Source organism: Juglans regia, chromosome 14, assembly GCF_001411555.2.
Source record: "Juglans regia cultivar Chandler chromosome 14, Walnut 2.0, whole genome shotgun sequence".
NCBI classification, from domain to species: Eukaryota; Viridiplantae; Streptophyta; class Magnoliopsida; order Fagales; family Juglandaceae; genus Juglans; species Juglans regia.
In genome coordinates, this window is record NC_049914.1 from 23,697,827 (window position 1) to 23,715,632 (window position 17,806).

General features: G+C 38.5%; 2 protein-coding genes across 5 annotated transcripts in view; both read right to left on the reverse strand.

The window, feature by feature from the left end:
• Positions 1 to 17,806, reverse strand: part of LOC109000589 — a 26,846-nt gene continuing 9,040 nt past the window's right edge. Inside the window, exons 1-5 of one of the 4 annotated variants that reach the window (XM_018977522.2) lie at positions 4,498 to 4,533; positions 3,554 to 3,592; positions 2,261 to 2,448; positions 1,468 to 2,175; positions 1 to 338 (exon numbers count right to left, since the gene is read on the reverse strand). In XM_018977522.2, coding sequence (XP_018833067.1) covers positions 1,470 to 2,175; positions 2,261 to 2,316 — 762 coding nt within the window. In that variant the 5' untranslated portion in view covers positions 2,317 to 2,448; positions 3,554 to 3,592; positions 4,498 to 4,533 and the 3' untranslated portion in view covers positions 1 to 338; positions 1,468 to 1,469. Of the gene's footprint in view, positions 752 to 1,467; positions 2,449 to 3,553; positions 3,593 to 4,497; positions 4,543 to 17,806 lie in introns of those variants that run through there. The other 3 variants (XM_018977521.2, XM_035685294.1, XM_035685295.1) reach the window with 3 other exon arrangements.
• LOC109000586 (receptor-like protein kinase FERONIA) lies at positions 12,482 to 15,860 on the reverse strand. Its single transcript, XM_018977515.2, has one exon. It carries the CDS (start codon positions 15,400 to 15,402, stop codon positions 12,712 to 12,714), a length of 2,691 nt encoding a protein of 896 aa, XP_018833060.1. The 5' UTR covers positions 15,403 to 15,860; the 3' UTR covers positions 12,482 to 12,711.

Genomic DNA, 17,806 nt, shown 5'->3' on the forward strand with positions numbered 1-17,806 from the left:
TAATTTCAGAACACAAAACTGCTTTTAGGCATATTCATTACTACTGCAACTCAGATTGTCTGTCAATACTTTTTGTTTTTTTTTTATAAGCAAGCAAAATAAGATTGTTGTCCATACTTTTTTTTTATAAGTAAGATTGTTGTCCATACTTGACTGCTAGGACTATTAAAAATGTGATTTAAAGCAAAATTCTTGCCTCAGATTCAATGGCAAGTAGGTCATCTTCCCCAGCTCCCTTCCAAATCCCACCAATCATGAGATGGCCTTCCTTCCATTAATGGATTTCTCTTGCTGGGTGAAAAGGTCTGTCACAGATGGGATTTCTTCCTCCTTAACATCTGCATTCGATAAACTTAGTGAGTGAAGCTTTTCAGATATCTCAAACAGAAAGATTTCTCCAATAAACTAGGTATGATGAAGGGCCAAATCCTAAGCTGCTTGTTGCCTGGAGCTGATACATAAGACATTGACGCAGGAGATTAAAAAAGAATGGTTTTGGATACATTTGTTTCTGTTGGAGAAACTCTGGATTCATCTGTGCTGAATCATTGTGTAGCCAAGGCTTCAGTTACTTGAGATTTCCAAAAGGCCAAGCAAACAAAGAAGGTAGGTGCTCAATTTGGCGAATGTCTTGCCTATGTAGTCTGACGATGTGTGGTTGAATTACAACCACATATTTTCACAAAAACTTGCCTAATATGCTGCAATTCTGCTGCCCAACAGATTAGAAGCTTCTCATTTGGATGTTAAACTGAGTTGAGATGATAAAATATTGTTAGAATATTATTTTTTAATATTATTATTATTTTGGAATTTGAAAAAGTTGTAATGATGAGTTGAGATGATTTGAGTTTGGTTTGGTTTCCAAACGTACCCACCAAAGTCCTATTCCAGTATTTAAACCACATAATTCCTTCCATATTTAACTACGGAAAGTAAGATTTACTTGTAAAAAAACAATAACTAAGGAAAGTCTTTGGCCTATGAATATGCACAAAAGCTCGACTTTTGTGTGGAGAAAACATTCCATATATATATAAGGTCAACAATCCTAAACTACTTGGGCACCAAGCTGGCACCACAAGCTGTCCAATGGGATGGACAACACAAGCCCACTAGTTAACCCACTTACTACCATGTAAAATCAAGGCCTGAAAATTTCAAACAGTCAAACAATAGCAATATATAAATCTTAAATCACACAATTTTAATCCAATAAGACAAATCTGGCCCATGGGCCCTTGTTGAAGTTCAACCAAAACTTGGAATCTAGGACTTGTGGTAACATTTAGGAGTTATATTATATTTTTGTACACAAAAAAAAAATTTAAAGCTTTTTTTTTAATATTATTTTAGGGATTGCAGAGAGTTTTTGGTTTTTGTTAAGCTCAACTACGTAAATTTGCTAGAAATGAAGAGCATGGTTAAACAGAATTGATACATGGCAAGAAAATAACGGAAGAGTACCTTCAACCACATCGTTGGTCGTCTTGGCAATCTCGAATCCGATGTCCTAGTTTCCCACACTTGAAGCATGTGTTGGTTCCCATCAAGCACTTCCCCCTGTGCACCTTACTGCAAGTCTGACACATCGCATGTTGTCCAGTAGCATTCTGTTGTGGCTTATTGTTCTGTGGTGGCATCTGCCCACTACTCTGGAAGGGCTTCTTGCTTAGGCTTTGCTTAGGAATCTGTTGCTTACGTTTTCTCTTATCGAATTGTTCCTCTCTCGACTGCAGATACTCCTCTACGATCATTGCCCTGTCCACTAACACATCAAAATTCCTTAACTTCAGTGCGATTAATCTATCAAGAATTTGTGGATGCAGTCCTCTCTCAAATTTCTGAGCCTTCCGTGACTCGTCTGGGATTAGATAGGGGGCAAAGCGTGACAGTTCGATGAACTTTAATGAATATTGATGTACTGACATATCGCCTTGTCTCAAATCAGCAAACTCTCTGGCCTTGGCCTCTCTAAAGACCTCAGGGAAGAATTGGTCCCTGAATACCTGCTTAAATCGTGTCCAAGTAATTGGGGTTTCTTCACCAAGCTCTTGCTTTATCAGCTTTCTGGTGTAGATCCACCACACATCAGCCACATCAGCCAGATTGTATGTGGCAAATTCGACCATCTGCTCCTCAGTGCAGTCGATGGCCCGAAAAATCTTCTCCAACCTGCTTATCCAGTTATCGGCCTCCATAACATCAGCTTTGCCGTCAAACATAGGGGGATGCAGGCGGCAGAACTGATCAAACTTACTTCTCGAATGTGCTTGCCCAGCATACACAGATGGTCTGTTGGTAAAAGCCTTGCATAGCCGTGTGGCCACATGTACAAGGGCCTCAGGATCCCTCAGAGCCCTCCTACAATCCTCATTGCACACATCAAGGGATTCATCTTGGTGTGCGATTGGGCGCTTGCTGGTGGTAGGCGCCATTTTTTAAGTGCTTACATTGAGTAGTTTTAGCAATTGTGAGATAAAGAAATAATAAATAACAACAATCAATTCTAACTTGACCCGTTGCAAGCCAAGTTTCTTTTTCGTTCTTAGGCTTAGAAATCTATAGAATCTCTTAAGCCTGGACTTTGATACCAAAATTGTAAGGTCCCTTCCCCTAGGATTAGGAATGTCACTAACATAACATCACATACGAGAGGTATAAAAGATTCCATAAATGTATAAAGAAGGCTAAAATTTTCATAAATAAAAGTCATAAGGAAGCACTTAATAAAAAACCGTAGTCTTGTGCTTTCCAAAAAGTTCCATATTTAAAAAGAAAATACATAAATAAATTATTAAGAACTTCATAAAACTAAGTCTGGTCTTGCCATTGTCGCTATAAGATACTCCTAAACTGTGGACTCAACATCAAATACTTCCTCAGCTAGACAATCAAAACATAAAAACAAAAGTGAGTTGAATGCTTAGTGAGCAGCATATCAAAAGGTAAACATTACCACAACTTAATTAAGTTTTTGCTTTTGAAAAATATGCATAAATCTAAACATCTACATCATATTACATGCAAAATGTCATCACACACGATTACGCACTATGTGCAGGGGTTGGCATCTTGACGATCAGGATTCCACTCAAGGAATTGGGTGAAATCCCATAATAATGGAGATGATTAACATCACCAGGTGCACATATAATGAGCCATTCTTGGCATTGTCATCCGCCCAATTATCTGTTATTCGTCATCACAGGCATTACAATCATTCAATCACTTTTATTTTCTTTCCTTTTACCTTGTTCTTTTCTTTCTTTTTTGCATTCAGAATCACTACTAAATATATATAGATCATCGCATAGAAGAAGCATTCATAAAATTTCATTTGCATTCGCATGCTTTTATAATAGAGAGTGCATCAAAAGAACTATAAATGGATATGCTTTACCATATAGTAATTAAACACAACATTTGATTAAAAAAAACATCACATTTATACTAAAGAAATAAAGACACGTTCATGAGTCCATTATACAAAATAAATAAAGACATTTTATATACACATCGAACAAACAATGTTTTGATTGCAATTACTTACCTCTTAGCTTCAAGCACAAATGAGTGAGTCAACAATCACCTAAAAACACACACATTAACATGTCAATCCCTAATCAAATTATTACTATTTAGCTAAGGAATGAACTTTCAATCAATGGTATAATTTGATGAGATTTCCAGCAAGCTATAGTGGGTTTTTAGTTCTAAAATTCTCTCTTTATTTAGTTGTAATTTAAGGGCAACAACTAGACGTGGATATCTGATTTTCGAGCAATGAATTCAGCAATGCTGTGTGTCGTCTGTGAGATTATCATTCGGGCATGTTTCCAAACCTTAAGCCATATCTAAACAGAGACAAAAATTCAAAATTCAGGGCTCCTTGGTCTGAGGCGCTGCAGCTAGCTCCGGAGGCCTCCCCGGGTTAAACGCGCGAAATGTGTGTGTGTGTGTGTGTGTGAGAGAGAGAGAGAGAGAGAGATGGAGAGAGAGATGGAGAGAGATGAGAGAACCCGAGAGAGGGTTTACGGGGTGAGCGAAGTAAAAAGAGAAAGCAGAGTGAGAGAGGGGAGCAAGAAATCAGAGAGAGAGAAATCGGTGAGAGAGGGAGACATGACGGCGTGGCAAGGGGACCGGGTGGGTAGGGGCCGCCTAATCGTGGAGGGAGAGACAAAGTGAGACCGAGTGAGATAAAGGGAGAGACGGACGGAGGGAGAGAAACCAAAACCTAACTGGCGAGGAGCAGCGGTGGCGTGGGGAGGGTGGCCGCTGCACGCGGCGGCACAGTGAGAACGGAAGATGGGCTGGAGAGAGAAATCAAAGGAGCGAGACGCGGATGGGGGGAGAGAGGGAGAGAGATAGAGAGATAGAGAGAGAATGACGGGGAGTGGTGCGCGACGCAGGTGGCTAGGTACGGCGGGCCTGGGCGGCGTAAAGTCTGGCGGAGGTGGCCACTGCGACACGGCGAGATGAGGGTGTAGGACATACCGGCGTGGCGTTGTGAAGAGCCCTAGGGATTTCGAGAACTAAGGGAACTGAAGTGTGTTCGAGAAGTGTATATTCAAGGGTGTAAGCCGGTCGGTCCGGACCGAAATTGGTTCGGTCCAGTTCTGGTTTAGGGGTTTCTATCTTGGACCGAATTGAAATTAAAAAATATATATTATTTTATATATATTATGTATATAATAATTATATAATTTATTATGTAATTTTTATATAACTTATCACCATTAAAAATATAAATTTTTTAAATATGATCTTAACAAATTAATATTTCAATCAATTAACTAATGTATAATATCAATTAAATAATTATATAGCAATTATATAAGTTAATAATATAATTTCAACTAATTTATTATCATTGATCATATAAAATATATTTTTATTAACTTAGTTACATAATCTACATTAATAATTCACTTAATTTTAATTTAGTATTTCAAATAGCCTTTTTTATTATTTTATTTAAAAAAATAATTGGGCCGAACCAGACCGGGCCGATAGTGTCCGGTCTGGTCCGAGTTCGGTTCAGGAAAAATGATGGACCGAAAATTTCGATCCATCACCCCCCAGACTGGACTGGACCGAATTGCACCCTTAGTTAAGTGTGAGGGAGCTAAACTAAATAAGGGTTGGGTTGCTTAGTGAAGTGCAGTGTTTTGGGCTGAAGGTGAGGACACGACTTTGGAAGGGAAACAACGGGGTTGTCGTTTTGGGAATCAATAGTAGAATGCACCGTTTTAGATAAATGGTATTTTTTTATGTCGTTTATATAATTTTGTCTTGTGTGCACCGTGTGGTGCATTTCTTTCTTGTACTGTCGTTTTCGTAGGTCTTGTGTTGGGTCAGCATAGTTAAATCTGGATTCTGTTATAGAGTGTCTAGTATATGAGAGGAAACGAAATAGTGTCAAATCATCTTGAATATTCTCAGCCTTTTTACAGAATTGTATGAGAGGTTTGGGTTGCCTCGAATAATCATTTTATCATATGAATATAGTGGAGTTTCCAGTGGGCATTATCCAATAGATGATTGTGTGTGTGTTCTACATTGTCTTAATTACAGCAGGATCCTTTACAAGTGGTATCATTAGAGCCGACGATCCTTATAAAAGCAACAGATTGATGGCAGAAAATACTTGTTCTAAGCAGCAGGGGGAGGCATTACAAAAGCAAATTGATGGCTTGAATACTGGTCTCCAAGAGGTGCGTGGAGGTCTGCAGGAGGTGCACGACAGATTGGACCAACTCACTGATATGGTAACGTTCTTTAGTAGCCTCTCAAAACGCCATGGGCAATAGGGACCTGCAAATCGCAAATGACCAAGATCAGGGTCCAAATAGGACGGGTTTTCAAAGGGGGATCCATTTGGATTTTCTACACTTTACTATGGAGAATCCCTCAGCATGAATTTTTAAGGCTGCTCAATACTTTGAATATCATCAAACACTTCCTGCTCAAAAAATTTTAATCGCATCGTATCACATGGATGAGAAGAGGAATATATGATTAGTACAAGGAAATCAAAAAAATTTAATTACAGATGCTAAATCCCTTTAATTTGAATGCCTCATTTGGTTTGGCACGCATACAAGATGAATATATGCTTAGTACAAGGAAATCTATTAAATCGAGTTTTGAAAGTGCAGTGGTTCCATCAAGCCATTACTCAAGTACTCATAATCAGTATGGAGAAGGGAGCTCAAAGGGCCAGAAATTCGGGGGTCCTAAAATAATTACCTCGATTTCTATGGATGAGAAAAGATGACGGGGGTTGTGTTACCATTGTGAAGAGAAATGGAACCCCACACATGAGTGTAAAACTCCTAAAGTTTATTTGTTATAAGGCCAAGAAGAAATGGAAGGCAGTGGGGAGGAAGAAGCTTCCGATTTGGGCAGCGCCTTAAAAACATAATGTCAACTGGAGAGTGGAGAGCCTGAGATCTCACTCAGTGCAATCACTGACACCCTCAACCCGAGAACTATGAGGGTGTTGGGGAGAGTGGGGAAAGAATAGCTGGTCATTTTGGTGGACTCCAGGAGCACCCATAATTTCTTAGATCTTTTTATTGTCAAGAAAGCAATGTTGAAAGTTGATGGGACAAAAAAGCTTGCAGTCAAGATTGTTGATGGGCAAGTAATTAGCAGCGAGGGGTACTGCAATGCAATCAATACCAACGTGCAAGGTATAAATTTCTGCCTTGACTTTTATATTTTATCGTTGGGTGGTTGTGGCATGGGATTGGGCGTGAGATGGTTGGAGACATTTGGGCCCATTGTTTGCGATTTTTCCAAATCCACCATGAAATTTGTTGTTGGGAAAAAGGAGAGGGAGTAGGTAGGGTTAGGCTTGAAGGAACTAACTATGGAAGGTAGCCATAAATCAATTATGAATTCGATGAGTAGGGATAAGGGGTTATTCTTACAGTTAATGGGGAGCCAAGGTAGTGAGTCAAATGGCCAAAATTGTGAGGGAAATGTGAAGTTGGGAGGGGGACAATTACAACAATTCCTAACCAAGTTACAATGGGTTTTTGAGGTTCCAAAAGGGTTATCACCCTAGAGGGAACAGAACCACAAAATTGTTTTAAAACAAGGAACTTCTCCTATAACAGCTAGACCTTATAGATACCCATATTATCAAAAAACATAAATTGAAAAGATAATGACGGAGCTGTTAAAGACAGGGGTTATGAGGCTAAGTACCAGCCCATTTTCGTCACCCTTGTTGTTAGTGAGAAAAGTGGATGGGAGTTGGAGGATGTATATGGATTATCGGGCCCTTAACTAAGAAAATGTTAAGGACAAGTTTCCGATTCCGGTGATTGATGAGTTACTTGATGAGTTGTATGGGTCGATGGTGCTCTCAAAGCTGGATTTGAGGTCCAGGTACCATCAAATCAGGTTAGAATTTGAAGACGTGGAGAAAATAACTTTTAGAACACACGAGGGACATTATGAGTTTCTCGTGATGCCGTTTGGATTAACGAATGTGCCGTCAACATTTCAAGGTCTAATGAACCACATGTTTAGACCATTTTTTAGGAAATTTGTATTGATATTCTTCGATGACATATTAGTGTATAGTACGGGGTGCTATGAGCACCTTGAGCATGTTGAAAGAGTGCTGGAAGTGTTGCAACAAAAGCAGCTATATGCCAAATTTTCTAAATGCAAATTTGGAATTTCTGATATTGACTTTTTGGGGCATATCATAACAAGGAATGGGGTGATGGCCGACCCTAGTAAGGTGGCTGCCATGATAGATTAGCCTATTCCTACCAATGTAAAGTCACTAAGTGGGTTTTTGGGACTTACGAGATACTATCATAAGTTTATAAAAAATTATGGCACGATTGCGGCTCCACTAACAAATTTATTGAAGAAAATTGCATTTCCGGGGGGGGGGGAGAGGAGGCCGACAGGAGTTAAAGATAGTTGTATCAAACCCACTTATTCTTCGTTTACCAAATTTTACTAAGTTGTTCACTATTGAATGCGATGCAAGTGGAAAGGGAATAAGGACAGTCCTTATACAAGCTGGACAACCCCTGGCCTTTATGAGTAAGGCCCTAAAAGGCAAGGAGCTACTTCTCTATACTTACGAGAGGGAGTTTTCAGCCTTAGTGACATCGGTGAAGAAATGGAGGTCGTATTTGCTGGGTCAGTCATTTGTGGTTAAGACGGACAAGTAAGTGTTGAAGTTTTTACTAGAGCAAAGAGTGGGCATAGAGGCCCAACAAAAATGGGTGAGCAAACTTATGGGGTACGATTTTGTAATATCATATAAAAAAGGCAAAGAAAATCTGGCAACCGACGTGCTATCTAGAAAAGAGGAAGAAGATGAGTTGAATGAAGGGTCTTTAGCACTGATTTCATTTCCCACTCCAGATTGGATTGATGAGTTGAAAACTAGCTATGAAGAATCAGATGAAATGCATGAGTTATTAAAGAAATTGCAAGAGGACCCAGCAACTCAGAATGGATTTCAATTGCAACAAGGGCTAATTCTGAAGAAGGGTCGAATTGTGGTGGTTTCGAATTCTGCTTTCAAAGATAAGGTGTTGCATTTTATCCACCATCATCCCTTTAGAGGCCATTCAGGTTTTTTGAAGACCTATCACTGAGCAAAGAGGGATTTCTATTGGAAGGAAATGAGAATGATGTAAAGATAATGGTAAGGGAGTGTGACACATGCCAGGCTATGAAACATGAGACAACCCCACCAGCAGAGTTGTTACAACCTTTGCCAATACCATAGCAGGCGTGGATAGACATTTCTATGGACTTCATAGAAAGTTTGCCTAGGTCAAAAGGTCAGAATGTTGTATTGGTGGTCGTGGACAAGTTTACAAAGTTCGGGCATTTTATTCCTCTCTCTCATCCATATACTGCCTCAATAGTGGCAAACCGATTCCTAAAAAATGTATTCAAGTTGCATGGTTTGTCTAGAACCATAGTGTCTGACCGTGACCCTATATTCGTGAGCTCATTTTGGAAGGCTTTCTTTTCCTTGCAGGGGTCTACTCTTCATTATAGTTCGGCGTATCATCTTCAATCGGATGGCCAAACAGAGGTGTTGAATAAGTGCTTAGAAACCTATTTGAAGTGCTATGCTAGGTTAAAGCCAAAAGAGTGAGTGCAGTGGAACACACCATTTTAGTTAAATGGATTTTTTTTTATGTCATTTATGTTATTTTGTCTTATACGCACCGTTTGGTGCATTTCTTTCTTGTACTATCATTTTCGTAGGTTTTGTGTTGGGTCAAAATGGTTGAATCCTGATTCTGTTATAAAGTGTCTAGTATATGAGTTGAAACAGAAAAAGTGTCAGATCATCTTGAATATTCTCAGTCTTTTTACAGAATTTTACAGGAGATTAGGGTTGCCTCGAACAATCCTTTTATCATATGAATACAGTGGAATTTCCAGTGAGTATTATCTAGTAGACGATTGTGTGTGTGTGTGTTCTACATTGTCTTAATTATAGCAAGATCCTTTACAGGCATGGCGTGGAAACTAACGACGAGAAACACAGGTGGCGGGGGCTGCGCAGAAGGTATCGGTCTGTGTGACTCATTGGGGGAGAAGGAGGGTCGATGGGAAGAAAATAAGAAAAAAAAAAGTTGGGCTCGATTCTTAATACGAGCCGAGTCATTATAGAGAAGGTATGTAAGGAGAGATTTGGATAGTGAGTTAAGATAAAATGAAATGAGATGAAAATTGAATAAAATATTATTTTTATTCTGTGATTTGAAAAAATTGATTTGTTTCTTGTATTTTATGTAGAAATTTAGAAGAGTTGTAATGATTAGATGATATGGAATGGGTTGAGAGTCTTTTTGTAAGGGTGGGCTCCGACTTCGGTGGAATCAGAATACCCACCTCTGACCTCCGACTCTGATGTCAAAATGCACTTTGACTCTGACTCCGAACGGAGTCGGAGTTCGGAGTTCCAATCAGAGCTCGAAGTTGAAGTGGGCTTTAAGCCTAATGACCCTAATCAGATTGGGCCTGGCCCCACGACCCAACATCGAAGGCCAAAGCTGAATGGCAAATATGCTCACCCCTGTTTAAAAATATTTTTTTTTTAAAAAAAAGACAAAATAATGTAAAAAAGTAATTAAAAAATCTAAATACTATAAAAAAAATAAGTAAAAAAACTACAATTTAAATACAATGATTACATCACGTACAATACAAAAATAGATGATTTAATGTTTGCAAACGATAAATTTAAATTTCAAGCTATAAATTTAAATTTACAATATCAAAATATAAATAATGTCATAGCTTTGATTCAAATAGCCATAGTCCCGCATCAATCCTGACATTTGAGTCAATAACTCGATAGTGATTTCTTGTATGAAATTTTACTGATCAGATGCACTATCTTTTCTTTAGTCATTTAACTATAGACTTCTACATCATCAGTCAAGTGATACATGACATAAAATAAGATACATTATGAACTCACCTCCACATCTAACTCTGACGAGTTTTGCATGATGGTATTAAGTTTCTCACCAATAAAGGGGCCGAGGGTTTTCCATCACTCGGTGCATCCATCTCAGTCATCCACAATTAGTCTGGGGTTTACTACTAAGTTTACAAAATCATATAAATTATAAATTAAATAATGAAAACATTAACTTCATGTAAATAATCATTTAAAATCGTAAAATTATCTGATTCAAGCCTATAAATGACCGTGAAGATTGTTTGAAATCACCTATTTCGCATCCATCGGTCATTATTCCCATACTGATAGTTGAAGGATGCAAAGTTTATTTTCTTCTTTACTTAAAATCCCAAGTTTCAAAATGATTGTCGAATTAGTAAGTGCTAAGTTGAATAACAAATCGTGTTATTCTCATGGGCTTCCACGTCGAGCAAATCTAGGAAGATGGGCTTTCATAGGATACTTGCTGTATAGGCAAACGAATTTGAACTGGTTGACAATGGGGGGTCTTTTACTTGTCAAGAGATGCCTCGCGTTAGGTTGCTGGGGTGGGAGAACATTGAGTGGCTGACGATCACGATGGTTAGAGGAGCTCTATTGTCTTTCCCGAGGGACACAAAATGGAAGGATGGCGATGCTCTATTATCAGTTTGACCTAGAATTAGGAAATGTTATCTGAAGAGCATTGTTAGAAAATCATAGAAAGAAAGGACGAGTAATGGTACGCATAAATCTCAAATTGATATAACCCGTAGTTTTTGGTGCAAAGTAAATCTTATTAAAAAAATATTATTTTTTTTTACATTTTTTTTAAATAGAATCTATTTTTTTATAAAAATTTATGCGAGTCTTATCTATTTAAAATTTGTATAAATTATTTCTCCAATAGAAAAGACTCTTTCTCCCGTCTAGCTTTTGATATTGTCTCCTCTATAATATCCCCATTTTATAGTACTTATAATGATAAGAAGATCAAGATGTCAAATTACGAAATAAAATAATAAATCGTGTGTTTAGATGTTGAAGTGAGTTGAATTGAATTGAGTTGAGATGATAAAATATTTTTAAAATATTATTTTTTAATATTATTATTACTTTAAGATTTAAAAAAATTATAATGATAAATTAAGATGAATTTAAAATCTAAATTTATCTTAAAAGAGCAAAGGGTTTGGAGTTTGGACACAAGCCAAGCCAGCTTCCTCAGAGTCTCACGAAAAGAAAAAAGTCGTTGGGGGAGGAGGGCAAAAGTCAGAAAAAAGCCATTCCCACTCCCCACGTCATTCCATTCCATTCAAAAATATTCTTTACACCAATCTGTCTTTCTGAAACTTAAAAGAAAACACGTCAATGTCGCTGTCATGCACTCTAAAGAGGAATCCGCGCTTCATCTAATAGTTTATGGTCATCTATTCTAGTCCCTTACGACGGTCGGTTTACCTGGTTATTAATTTCAGATCACATGAGATTAATCGAAGTTAAGTTACGTTTGAATGTTGAAGTGAATTGAGTTGAGATGATAAAATATTGTTAGAATATTATTTTTTAATATTATTATTATTTTAAGATTTGAAAAAATTGAATTGTTTATTGTATTTTATGTTGGGATTTAAAAAAGTTGTAATGATGAGTTGAGATGAGTTGAGAGATGTTTGTCATCCAAACGAAGCCTTAGTCTCGACATTCACGATTATAAATAAAAAATAAATAATACATAGCAATCTGCGCTTAAAAGCTGCCAGCAGAAATGATAATTATAGATGTGAATACACAAACGTCGTATAATTATTTAAAAAAAATAAATAAATAAAAAATTTACATAAAAAAATAATTTTTTATTAATTAACGAACCCTATTCTTTTTAAAACGACTAAACGACGCTTTCGTATTTTATAATTATATATTACATTATTCTGGCAGCTCGCACCCTCTCCATCACACGTATTCAAATTATTTTTCTTCTATTATATTTACAAGATGAATTATCGGTGCAATTTCTCATCAGAGAGAGAGAACACGGACCAGTAGCATAGTATGAAACTCATATTACCATCCGAATTAAGCAAGTAAAGAGTCGTATTACATAGCATTATTTTTACACTTGATCAAAACATTTTGATCCTTGGTAAACGAACAAGGATAAAAAGAAGAGACAAAAATTACCTGCATGCTACAATTGACAGAAGAAAACATACCGGTTTACTCAAAGTTTGCAATGTAATCAATCATTTGTGATCTCAACGTCCTTTTGGGTTCATGATCTGCGAGAACACAGCACTTGGTGTCAACCCATCCGAGTCTTCACTGGCTACACTTCGACCGCCTATGCTCATACTCATTCCACTGCTCCTCGAGTCGGTGGCATTACCATCAAAACCTGGCGATGCATCAGGATCTTTCTTCCCTTTACAGGGCACTAATGGCCCCTCCTCGATATCCATTCCACCAATGCCTTTGCCACTCTCCTCCGCACTCTCCTGTAGCTGCAAAGCAAACTCTAGGTTCCACAACACATCACCCATCGATGGCCTTTCAATGCCCTGATCAGACACACACTTCATTGCAGTCTCGGCAAACTTCTTGAAGCATTCGGAAGAAATCTTCCCCTTCAGATAAGGATCCATGATCTGATCAAGAATGCCTTTCTTGTGGCAATGAGCTGCCCACTCTGCCAAGCTCACTTGCTCCTTTGGAAGTGTTGGGTTCAATGCTGGGCGAGCACACAAGATCTCAAAAAGAACAACTCCAAATGAGTAAACATCAGATTTTTCGGTCAGTTGCTGCCTCCTGAAGTACTCAGGATCCAAATACCCAAAACTACCTTTAACAACAGTGCTGACATGCGTGTTATCCAATGTAGGACCTGTTTTAGATAACCCAAAATCAGAAACCTTAGCAACCCACTTCTCATCCAAAAGGATGTTCGTTGTCTTAACATCTCGGTGGATAATAGTGTGCTTGGCACCAGTGTGGAGATAGTGTAAGCCACGAGCAGCTCCAATGCAGATCTCAAGCCTTTGCTTCCAGGGCAGTGGAGGTTTTTGGCTCTTGTAAAGATGCTCACGCAGCGTTCCATAAGCCATGTAGTCATAAACAAGAATCATTTCACAGTTTTCTTCACAATAGCCAATCAACGAGACAAGGTGGCGATGACGAAGTTTTGAAAGCATTTCAATTTCAGTTTGGAACTCATGTACTCCTTGCTCGGAGAGTGGGTTTCCACGCTTGATTGCCACTTTGGTTGTTCCACCATCAACTTCTCCCTTGTAAACTTTACCAAAACCTCCAACCCCAAGGAGAAGAGCCTCGTCAAAGTTCTTGGTGGCTGCATTGATCTCAGCAAATGAGAAGTGGCGGCAAAGGTTTGAAGGAAGTGAGGACACGTAACTTCCTGTAGCATTTGTCTTGGCAGAACCAGCAGAATGTGAATTACCATATAGAGAAAGTGGAAGCCACCCTGAAGGACCTTCACTTGCACTTGACTCCTTCCCATGCCTACGGCAACGGGAAGCAGCAATAAGAAAGAAGCCAACAACAAGGGCTAAGGCGATTCCACCACTAACAACCCCAATGATAATCACTTTCTGATTCTTTGTTTTACCATTACCAGATGATGGTCTAGCCTTTGGTGGGTCAATCACATCTTGTCTAGGAAGAGGAGTAGGATTAGGCCCTGAGAGATTACCCTTTGAATCATTAACTTTGAATATTTCTATTCCATTCAGGATTGCATCATAATAGTTGGGCTGGTCAGACGCATCTGGATGTAGTTGAAGCCACAAATTCTGCTGTGGGCTTCCACTTGGAACAGGAACCACATAATCCTTGTACACTGGAACATCATCTTGCTGTGCCCATGCAACAACATCCGCCCCACTCATAGCAGTTTGATTGTAAAGGAAGATATCAAACACTCTTTGATTGATCTTGGTTATATTTGGGGCAATCTCGCAGAAATGAAGCCGAACTAGGTAAGTGAATCCTGAGTCGACTGAGAAAATCCAAGTCAAATTGTAATTGAGATTGATTTGAGGATTTGGCCCCATTGATCTTGCAGTGCTATAAACATTAACTGGTGCAACATAAGTAGGCATATCTGTCGGATACACAATGGTTGTGTTTGGATCAGCAGCCAATGTAACCCCGAGCGCAGCCCCATAGAGGTATGGCGAGTCATCATACCAAGATCTATAAAGACCTGTATCCTTGGATGGCGAGATATCATTTCCACCCACATTCAAGCGATAAACATTCTCAAGAGCAGTGCTATTGCCAATCTCGAAAGGAGTAGACTGGCCCACAATCATGGGACTTCCATCAGTGGAACCATAAATGTTGGGCATTGATACAATCTCAATCCCATTCACGAATGCAAAGGCCTTCGGAGCATTGGGAGACGGGACGAAAGTTATATCCAATTTGTCACCATCAACATTTATCGAATACTCCTTCACAATAAATGCAAAATTCAAAGCTTCCGTGGTCTGTGAAACACTGAAGTTGTTGAGCAGAGTATACGACCCCGCCGTCACCGAGAAGATGGAATTGGAGGCAGTTAAGCCCGCATAAGAAGCAGGGTAGAAGTAAAGCCGTACAAATTTACGACCGGAGATAACAGGAATACTATATGTAAAACTGGAGTAGAAGACCCTAGCAGTCATGTAAGGGACTTGCGGGACCGAAGGGTCCTGAGTAGCAGCTTCGGAGGTGCTGGAGTTCCCACCCGCCATTAGATACTTGGACTTAACATCTGAGGTCCACTTCCGGCCATCGGTATCAGTGGTTTCCGAGGTTGCTCCACAATCTAGGAGGAATTTATCGGTCGGAACAAAGTTTTGGGCCAGAATAACATGGATCGATGCGAAGGCCAAATAAAGAAGGATAATGGGTATAGCAGACACAACAGAAAATTTATTGGTGTTCGTCATCTCAAAACTAGAAGTTTTCACAGTTTGGCTACAGTTTTAGAAGTCCAAAGAAACCGCATAGCTCGAAAAGAAAAATATATGGGTAGCTTAACACTCAAATAAGATCGAAACTACTGCATAAGAAAACAAGATTTTGCAACAACTAAAATTACAGATCCGAATACCCCAACTAGCTAAAAAGGATATTGACTCAGCAAAGAAATCAGTCAGAGCCAAGAAACCGCACAGCTCGAAAAGAAAAGGATCTGGGTTGCTTAACACCCAAATCAGATCGGAAAGGATGAGAGATTAAGAAGATGAAACATAGACTGGAGGAAAACCTGAGATAGCAGACAGCACAGGACATGTCTTCCCGAAGAGCTTGATCGCAGGGTCTTCTGCTTCCGACATTTCTCTGTTACGAGGAAGTAAGATTGCGTTTGGCTAGTGAATTCTCAGATAAAATAATGATAGAATATTGAATAAGGAAAAAGCTTCTCATCAGCCTACTGTTTTTATTGTTGCACACCCTACGTGGCATCCATTTGCGCTCTCTCCCATCACATGGTTCCTCTCTCATTCGAAATTACTTCTAAATTTTTTTCCTTTCTCGTGCAAAACCCAGGCGCCTTCATCTTCAAATCCCACCTCACCTCAAGGCTCGACACTCAGTTCCCCACCTCAAGGCTTCGTCTTCAACCTCACCCCGACCCCAACATTCGACCTCAGCCCAACGGAAGACGACGTTCCCAAGCAAAGAAGCTTCCAGTCCAAACCCCCGACCCCAAGCACGTCGTCTCTGTGATTTATTCTCTGTGATTTCTTGGTTTTATATGAAGTCCCGTCCTCTTCTATGTGATTTCTTCCCACTGATTTATTTTGAATGTCTCTGTAATTTTTTCCAAATTTTGAAACCCACTACGCAGATTTCGAATTTTTTTTTTTATAAGTAAGAAATAAAACAGATTGATATAAAATAGATTGATTATCAGTAAAGAGTAGAGGTAACACCAAAGGATTGAACACCCAAAACAAAGGTCTCTCTTTTTCTTACTTGTCGGCACATAGCAGTAATAAAAGAGGGGGGCAAGCGCAGGATTGGAATGGAGACCGAAAATTTGTGAAATATGCATACAGAAAGTAGAATTTACAGCTAAAAGGTATTCGTAGCCCTTCAGAAGGAAGGTGTTTGGATTCTTTGGAACCTTTGCGGGTAGAAGGAACACACCGAGTTCTCTTTGCGTAGAGGTAACCAACTAAATGGGGTTGGGAGAGAGAGAGATGGGTTTGTGAGTCTTCAACGCAGATTTCAAATTTCCTCAAGTATGCTAATTTATTGACCTCTTTTATTCAATTTGATTCTGGAAACATCTTGATGAAAGGTTGTCAAAGTCTCTGCTTCCCTCTCTCTCCCACACTCTGATACTCTCTTCCCTTTGTAAAAGAGGTTCGTGTAGATATATAACCTACTGAGATAGATCCTTCTTGTTTCAAGATCCTTCTTGTTTCTTGAATAGTTCGGTGAATTTCTTTAAAATGGTAGGAAGCGAGATTTGTTGAGAACAGAGAGACGCCGTCGCGGGACGGCGTTGGGAAGAGGAAACCGACGCGAGTCCTGGCAAGGGAGGAGGGTGGGCGCGGATATGAATCAGAATGGAGACTGAAATGTAAAACCCACGATGCAAAACGTGCGTTTTGTTTAAAAAAAAAAAAAAATTAAAGCCAGGGTGTGCAATGGATTATGAGCTACATTAGGCTGATCTTAGTATTACTTAATAAATAATAATAAAAAATTATGTTAAAAATAATAATAAACAATTATGAGATATTTTAAAAAATAAGAATATAAAGAACGAGTAATGCTATATAATCTCTTATCCTTCATATATCATAATTTTTTAAAATTTTAAAATTTTTTAATATTTTTTAAAATTTTTTTTGAGTTTATTTTTTTTAAATTAATTCAATTTTTTTATTCATTATTTATATATTAAATATTTGATAAAAAAAATAATAATAAAAATTAAAAAAAATTTAGTATGTGGAAGTTATGTGAATAATAGGCGTGTAAAAATTGTGTGAATAATAAAAAATTGTGTAGATTTTTTGATAAAGAACGGAGGAGTTACGAGGAAGGAGAAGGCTGAAGTTAGTCGAGTGAGGGAAGATGAGGGTTGGAATGTTAAGAACCCAAAACGTAGCGTATTGGAAGCCCATGGAACGCACCGTTTCAGTGCTGAAGGCGAGGAAGTCCATCGAACACTTCTACGGTCTACCAACTGTATAAAAAAACTTTTGATTTTTTGTTTTTTTTTTCAAACATGTTTTAAATTTCTTAAACATTTTTTTTAAATTACAAACTCATTAAAAAACACTTCATTCACAATTATGTAAAAAAAAAAGTTATTTTATATTTTTTTATCTC

Bases quoted from the DNA above. Each gene is read 5' to 3' on its own strand.
- LOC109000586 (XM_018977515.2), bottom strand. From the start codon at position 15,402: ATGACGAACACCAATAAATTTTCTGTTGTGTCTGCTATACCCATTATC.